Source organism: Gigantopelta aegis, chromosome 4 (genome assembly GCF_016097555.1).
Source record: "Gigantopelta aegis isolate Gae_Host chromosome 4, Gae_host_genome, whole genome shotgun sequence".
Lineage (NCBI taxonomy): Eukaryota > Metazoa > Mollusca > Gastropoda > Neomphalida > Peltospiridae > Gigantopelta > Gigantopelta aegis.
In genome coordinates this window covers 9,177,878-9,186,983 of record NC_054702.1, presented here as the reverse complement: position 1 = coordinate 9,186,983, position 9,106 = coordinate 9,177,878, and the positions used below count along the sequence as shown (strand labels likewise).

The 9,106-nt window shown below is 33.5% G+C and overlaps 1 protein-coding gene across 3 annotated transcripts in view; it reads right to left on the bottom strand.

Annotated features, from left to right (window-relative positions):
- Positions 1 to 299: 299 nt before the first annotated feature.
- Positions 300 to 9,106, bottom strand: part of LOC121372628 (arginyl-tRNA--protein transferase 1-like) — a 29,512-nt gene continuing 20,705 nt past the window's right edge. For 2 of the 3 annotated variants that reach the window (XM_041499056.1, XM_041499054.1), the window contains exons 7-10: positions 8,141 to 8,322; positions 6,171 to 6,270; positions 4,822 to 4,942; positions 300 to 3,813 (exon numbers count right to left, since the gene is read on the bottom strand). In XM_041499056.1, the coding sequence (XP_041354990.1) occupies positions 3,635 to 3,813; positions 4,822 to 4,942; positions 6,171 to 6,270; positions 8,141 to 8,322 (582 nt within the window). In that variant the 3' untranslated portion in view covers positions 300 to 3,634. The remainder of the gene's footprint in view (positions 3,814 to 4,821; positions 4,943 to 6,170; positions 6,271 to 8,140; positions 8,323 to 9,106) is intronic. The other variant, XR_005957958.1, reaches the window with a different exon arrangement.

Sequence of the window (9,106 nt, the reverse complement as noted above, 5' to 3'; positions counted from 1 at the left end):
GATCAATCCCACACTGACCATGCACCAAGTGAGCACTTTACCACTGGGCTACGCCCTGCCCCATAATGAAGTTGAAAATACAATGTAATATGAGTTTATAATACTACATTTTCCATTCAACAATTTAAGTACCCATGAAAATGTGTGTTTTTAGCAAAACCTCAAGAAATGTAAGCCTACTGGGCTTGTGAATTGAATTCTCCAGTACTTGTTTTTTTTTATACATCGTATAGATTCACTTACATACACATCTAGTTTTCTGTGCAATTACACTTGAATAAACAAAGTAACATGAGTCATCTAAAGAATTCAGTTTATTACACCACCTGATAACAAAATAATGTGTTCAATGTGTGTTAGACAATACATTGATACAATATAGCACAATATGTTGAAACTTGTCAACAGTCACTCATTTTCAGCAATTATGGCATTGTGATGAGACAGATATGTTTTATAGTGCAAAAATTATATATATACACACACACACACACGTGTGTGTGTGTGTGTGTGTGTTATATATATATACAACGGGCCATAGGCCAAGGTCAGTATTTATTTTTTGCTAGATTATACTCTGTGCTTGATTGTACAAGTCATAAACTCATATGTGAATGCTATCAATCAAATTAACAGTGGTAGTTGGTCAATGCCAGTACAAGGGGAATCCCCGTTTTGGACTGGACGAGTCCTAGTGCTCACACTGGAACAAATTGTGGTTTAGACAACTTCTTGAAATATAGAGTATTTCTTTCAAAACATAAAAATAGGGGTTAATTTAAGGAATATTTTATTAACCAAAGACTAGATGTTGAGCCACTTGGCATATAAAATTAGCAACTGGTTAATTTGTCAAAGTACAGAGTGATCCCTGAGTGTAATATCGTGATTTATTGGTTCGTAAAACCACCGAGCCGTGTAATATGAAACACGAAACCCTTGATTAACACCGACCAATCAGACATTGTGCATAATATGCATAGTGTAATAAATTAAATAATTGTAAATATTAGACAGCAGTGTATACATATGTGGTGGTCTTAATCCAAGTGCATGTATTTAGATGGAAAAAAAACCAAGATGGCTGCAGGCATTCAACAGAATAAATTAAAATTAATGCATAATATATGTACATGAGGTACACATGTAAGCCGCGATTACATATATAGGAAGCATAAATTCAAAGACGCAGAAAGTAGAAACAACTATATTAAACATCAAAAATAAAGGTTCGATCTGTTTGCATAAAACATACTGTATTGGCTTGATACCTCGGTCACTAACATGATGTTGTGAGGCCTTATCATTATTCATAGTTGGTTTTAAAGGGGATTCTCCCTCCCAAATAATTTGAGCAATATTTCTGTAAAATGTACCATTCTAAAAAAATATCCTATGCACATCCGTGTGCACATTCTGATGTCTGTGGGAAGCTGTAGAAAGGTTTTTGGTGTCTGTACTGACACATGTTATAAAGGTGGCAGTCCTCCTACAGGTGGAGTTGGAACCACATAGCATCTTAAAGGTCAGATAGATGGATGGATGAACAACAACGTACCATAACATGAACCATCAAAGACAGGTGTACATAAAAGGTGTATATAAAAAAAAGTTACACTACTCACAAAGTCGTCATTTCTAGGAAAGAACTTTTAAAGTTGGTTAAAAGTTATTGTTTAATGACACCATTAGAGCATATTGATTTATTAATCATCATTTGTCAAACATTTGGAGGAAACATGCCACATTTCTTCGTTAGTAGCAAGGGATGTTTTATATGCACCATCCCACAGACAGGATAGCACATATCACAGTCTTTGATAAACCAATAGTAGCAAGGGATCTTTTGTATACACCATCGCACAGACAGGATAGCATATACCACAGTCGTGGTGCACTGAATGGAACAAGAAATAGCCCAATGGGGCCACTGACAGGGATCGATCCTAGACCAACTGCACATCAGGCGAATGCGAAGAAGAGCCAGACAGGTGGGAGGAAATACACGTAGACCAGCCATTGTTGGTGGATTTTAAATAAAGTATGGTTAGTGCCAGTATCAAAGGCTGAATGAATAATATCAATAAATATATATTCTAAGATAAAATGGTTTTGATTTAAAGAACTGTTCACATGTATAATAAATTAAACAATATTTTTACATATAACTATCTAACATTTACTATATCGATAAAAGAGGCAAATACCATGTTGTTGTATTTTGTTAGTAATCTTCACAAGCTATCAATTCAAACTATCCCAAGTGAAATTACTATCATTGGTTACAGGCTTCAGTAACAAACTGTTAAATGATCACAAACACAAACTATTAAACGGTATGATATCCTGTCTGCTACTGGTACTCAATCAAGTTTGTATCTCTTCACAAGGCAGAGTCCAAAGGACATTTTGATGAGAAGGAAGGAAATGTTTTATTTAACAATGCACTCAACACTTTTTTTTACGGTTATATGGTGTTGGACATATGGTTATGAACCACACAGATATTGACATATATATATATAGATGTAATCCAGTAATTTGTTCATAAGTCAAACATGAAAATAAAATTTAAGACAGTCATCATATGATCAATATGTTTGTGAAACAATCACCATAGTGACATCATAGTCTATAATGGTTTTACGATATTGTAGCGCTAAGTCAGCTTTGAAAATCTGTGCCCTCACGGTTTTGTTACTTATGAGTAATAGTGTTGGTTTTAAAGCTTCCTAAATGTACTTCTTTTTGCATATGGTTATGAAAAAACCTTTACACTCGTATTATTTTGATTTGTGGGTGCAGTCAGTGTAACTATGCATATTGTTGCAGGAAAAAACACATTAAATAACACAAGGCAGATGTTGTAACAGAATGACAAAAGGATGATATATCATGGATACAGCACTGTGGTTCGATGATAAAAATATATAAGCTATGAGATGTCACATGTAAAAACCTACAACAGCAACAAAAAATAATAATTTAAAAAAAATTTCCTTTAAAATCATATGGGTGCAAAGGATCTTCAAAAATCTAAATCTCAGGTAGTAATAGTCAAAAACCTAATCTCTGGTAGTAAGGTTCTATATTTAAATATATCTAGTAAAAGATAGGATAAATTGTTACTTTTTTAAACTTCAAAGTTAAAATAAAATTTTACTGGTTCTACGTTAGTTTTTAACCAAGTCAATTTAAAAAAAAAAAAATTATGCATTAATACAGTAATATTTACTTTATTTGTTTTATTGCCAATGTTTTAAGTTATATGTTCTTATGTGACGAAACCAATATCTTCTTAGCATGATAAAAACAATGTGACAAGCACATGTCAACCTTTTCTTCCATGTTTCTATGATGCAAATGTTTTCTTGGGTTTTTTAAATCATGCCAAGTTAAAAGTTTCTCATGTGATGGCTCATATCATAATCTACTGCCATTCAACAGCAACAATTTTGTTTACCCCTTGTTTACCTTTCTCATCTAACATAATAGAAATGAAAACAACATATGCTACGTTCTGTAGTTACCACCATCAAGTGACTACTAGATATAAAGATATGTTTGGGGGAGGGGGATTTAAATATGTTCGAAATCACAACACTAAGCTTTGATGAGTCGAGGAACAGGTTCTCTATCGCCGATACAGCAAGATTCTTTGTGAACACGTCCGCCCGACTAATTTTGCATATTCTTCAATCTCGGACTGATCTTTCCTGCTTGGATTGAGCATGTGGTATTTTTCGTAATTCAGTAATGTCCCATTCTGTAGTATTAGAACTGCATTCAAGTCGATCTTTCCCTCTTCATCCTCTGTACAAGTGAATAAAATAGATTTAGGAAAATATTCCTACTGTGTTTTTTTTTTTATATTTGCATATACAGTGACCGTTGACCTAATATTTATTCAATTTAGACAGGGTTACATTTCAGAATTTAGAAAATCCAGGACCACGAAACTTGGCAGATTTTGACAGGATTCTAGTTAGTTCAGGGTCTGGGTTAGACAGGGTTTATAATAGTGGCTTTCTGAAAATTTAGTTTTATTGGTGACATAATTTATGATAGTAAAAGCACCAATATATGTTTGTCTGTTCTGTTTAACGACACCACGAGAGCACAAAGATTTATTAATCATCAGCTATTGAATGTCAAACATTTTGTAATTTTGGCATATAGTCTTAGAGAGGAAACCTGCAACATTTTTCCATTAGTAGCAAGGGATTTTTTTATGCACCATCCCAGACAGGATATCACATACCACGGTCATGGTGCACTGGCTGGAATCAGAAATAGCCCAATGGGCCCATCGACAGGGATCGATCCCAAACCAACCACATATCAAGTTGGGCTATGTCCCACCCCACCACCAATATATGATGCCATTAGGTGACTCAATAACAGTTCATTGACAAAAGTGTTACATGTTCTAATATAGACTGTATAGTTAGCAACGTTTCATAAAATCTTGTGTATATAAAAAGTATAATTAAAGAATCTTTTTGTTTTGACACTGAAATCATTTAATGAACTTATTCTTTGCTTTGATTTCAGATATTTGTTGTTGGTAAAACAAATAAACTTTTTACTACCCCAGATGTTAGTAAAAATTCAATCACATTCATTATTTATAAGGTTATATTGTACATGAAAATGTTTTCCCAAAATGGTATATTTATATTTAAAAATACACATAGCATCACAAAAGTATAATTTAACGTCGTCATACCACATACAAAACAGAACAAATTGTCTCTATGATACCCATATGTTTACGTATAGTACAAATGACTCGTAACTGTTAAAAATCACTCAACCCACCTATTGTTGGATCCTCTTCTAATCGGCAGTATCTGGCGGCGTCCAATTTGGGTCGACATTTTTCTATTGGAACCCACGTATGAACTTCAGGACAAGCAATGTATGATGGCGAGTACTGACCCTGCGACAAAGAAAGATGGTGAATACTGAACCTATAAGAAACTACTTAGTAAATATTAACATATGATATAAATAGCACACATTGTTATTATGATGGTGAATACTGAACCTATAACAAACTACTTAGTAAATATTAACATATGATATAAATAGCACACATTGTTATTATGATGGTGAATACTGAACCTATAACAAACTACTTAGTAAATATTAACATATGATATAAATAGCACACATTGTTATTATGATGGTGAATACTGAACCTATAACAAACTACTTAGTAAATATTAACATATGATATAAATAGCACACATTGTTATTATGATGGTGAATACTGAACCTGTAAGAAACTACTTAGTAAATATTAACATATGATATAAATAGCACATTGTTATTATGATGGTGAATACTGAACCTATAACAAACTACTTAGTAAATATTAACATATGATATAAATAGCACACATTGTTATTATGATGGTGAATACTGAACCTGATACAAACTACTTAGTAAATATTAACATATGATATAAATAGCACACATTGTTATTATGATGGTGAATACTGAACCTGTAACAAACTACTTAGTAAATATTAACATATGATATAAATAGCACACATTGTTATTATGATGGTGAATACTGAACCTATAACAAACTACTTAGTAAATACTAACATGCTATAAATAGCACACATAATGTACAGGGCTCGACCTTGGCGGTAGCCCAGGTTATTTTAGCTACCAGTTTATCGCTAGGGCTACCAAATGTCTAAACCTGGTAGTCCGCCGGGCTACTAGACGGTTTGCACATTTTATTTAACACCTGATAGCCAGTGTATTTTTGGTGCTGGAGTGTCATTAGATATTCATTCAGTAATGTAAATTGCTATAAATGTAGTTTTCATAAGAGTATATTTCACAGTATACTGTTCATGATTTAAAACATCCTAAAACAAAATGTTTAATTAAAATTAAATGATTTAGTTTTTTAGTTTATTAAACTTATGGGCTACCAATTTTTACTGAGGACTACCAGATTTTACAACCTGGTAGCCATGAAAAAAGTTAAAGTCAAGGCCTGATATTGTGTGATTGTAAATGCTGGCTACTAACTTTATAAATAACCAATTGGTAAATATAGTTTGCTATAAGCATGGTGTACAAAAACGAAGTAGTATTCTGTTATGTGTGCACTAGCTATTGTAAACTAAAATCTGATATGATCATACCTTGTATTGCATCTTCCTGCAAGAATGGATGTAGAAACCCATGTTGTAATATCGTAGATCAGGTGAACTCTTGTATAACTCCCTCACAAACGCAATCTCCCTGCAACAGGGAAGAAACAAGCACTTTATGGAAATATTATAAATCTTGTCAGTTTACACACTTCCAATATTATTTATATCAATATAATTACACATATTTTAATGTCATTTTATGATAATTGTTCTATTAATTCTTAACAAACAATTAACTACACCAACATGTCTGAAATATTAACTGTTTTATGTGGTCAATTTAAAGCTGTGCACAGTTAGTTTTATTCAGGGCTTCTAGAATTTTATAAAAAGACACTAGCCATGGGATCAGTGGTGTTAAAAATGTATTAGCCATGATTAAAAAATTCACTAGCCCTACTTTAAATAAATACAATTTTACTAAAAGTAATAATCAGATAGGTCACCTAAAGAGGGAGATAGAGCTTAAAACACCTTAGATAGGGAGTGGGAAGGGGCAGGATATTTATATTTACAAAATAAGACTTATATGCAGCATTTGACAAGGGTTTTTTTCACTAGCCGTCGGACAAGTTATAGTAGTTATTTACTAGCCCTACATTGAATATCACTAGCCATGGGAGTGGGGCTACCATAATCTAGAAGCCCTGCCTGGCATGGCAATATTAGTTATTTACTAGCCCAACATTGAATATCACTAGCCATGGGAGTGGGGCTACCACAATCTAGAAGCCCTGTCTGGCATGGCAATATTAGTTATTTACTAGCCCAACACTGAATATCACTAGCCATGGGAGTGGGGCTACCATAATCTAGAAGCCCTGCCTGGCATGGCAATATTAGTTATTTACTAGCCCAACATTGAATATCACTAGCCATGGGAGTGGGGCTACCATAATCTAGAAGCCCTGTCTGGCATGGCAATATTAGTTATTTACTAGCCCAACACTGAATATCACTAGCCATGGGAGTGGGGCTACCATAATCTAGAAGCCCTGTCTGGCATGGCGATAGTAGTTATTTACTAGCCCAACATTGAATATCACTAGCCATGGGAGTGGGGCTACCATAATCTAGAAGCCCTGGTTTTATTATATTATTGACATGTGATACATAGAATAGAAGCTCTTCAATTTAGAAAGACAAATTTATAGTTAACACTGTATTGAAAGAGATCGACTTTTAAAATGTTCTAATAAAGTGAACTTGTGTGATGATCAGACCTTAATATCATGCAATGGTTCCCTGTTCATATGCAGTAACAGCATATACCAGTAACAAATTAGTCTGACTCAATATATATATACAGCGAACATTTTGTTTTTAAAATCTTTAATACCAACATTTCCAGTCAACTAAAAATTGATTAGCAACTGTTAAAATGTTATAAAATTGTGTAGCGATTTCTGAAACTTGCATAGCAAATTGTGCTGATACTGAACAAAATTTTCCCTGTATATGCAATTACTGAGTGTCCCTATTGATCAGTCTGTGTTTGATACATATACAGAACTTCACATACATTGTTTTCACAACGTACGTGAAGTTCTGTATTTATTACATACCTTCTTTTATGTTTTATAACAACGGTTTTTAATTTGTCATAACAACACTTTGTTAAATCTATGATCAAAACTCCTTTCATGGCTTTGCTGCCTAATAAAATTATCTTGTGACAGTTGTGTGGCACAGATTACCACAAGAGACAAGCACCTGTCGTGGTTGGAGAGACAAGGACTGGGATATAGAGGTGGTCAGTGAAAGAAGTTGAAAGATGGGAGGAGTTGCCAGAAGAAATGAGATGGAATTGAAAGGAGTAAAAGGAAAGTGGGCCACGGGAAGAAAAAAATTAAATAATAATCTTTTGAAAGGCTACTTACAATTCAATTTTATCATGAAAAAATAAATATGTATTCATGTTTCTTTTGTTGCTGAGTATATATAAGACTTGAACAAACCTCAGTGCAGAATATGTGCCCAAGGACAAGAAGCTGTAGTCGGGGTCATAGTAGAGATACACGGACGAGACGGAATGGGGAAGAATATCAATCACGCCAACAGCTATGATTTTTCCATCCAGAATGTAGTGCTGGTGATACGACCCATATCCTGTAAGCAGCTTTTTATCACCAGGGATATGCTACAATAAGAACAAGATTGTGGTGTTAAAATGACTTATGCACAAATTCCATTAGTCCATAATCTGTATGCATATATGTAATCTGTAATGTGTAGGCGTAATCAACGATAATCACTTTCTGTACAAATAGGTCGAGTAGATTCCATTTATGTATTTCCATATAATATATTATTATTGTTATTATTTATTAATAATAAATGGAACTCTATTATTAATAGATGCGACACAGAACGTTTTTTGTTTTCTTCCTGGTTCATTTAATTGTGGGTTTTTTGGTTTTGGTTTTTTTTCAACAAAACTGGCCCCTTGTCTGAGAATAAGCCCATAATGAGTTGTCTTGGCCCACTGAGTGTATTTTTGGTGCAATGCAAACTCATTGCCATTTTAACTTGGCTAAAAACGAGGCATACTTCAAAATACCCCATTTGTCTGTGAACATAATGCCTATATTACTGACTCCACAGGATGTTTTCTTATGCATGTATGTCTTCTGTAAAAGTTGTCCATGTTATTATTTGTTTAAATCATCCAGTGGGTTTTTTAATATCGTCTATTTTTTTTAAATATCTGTAGGCTAATCTATTTTTATATTTACAGCTGACTAGTATTTTGATATTTTTTTTAATAGACCTACAAGCCTGGAACATGATGAATTTCATCGGCAGTCACTGTGGAATGTATAAGAAAATAATGTTATATTGACAGTGCAGGTAGAAGGAAGAATTGTAATCTGCAAGGCTAACTATTTATTAAGTGAATGGTATTTTATTTTATTGATACTAAA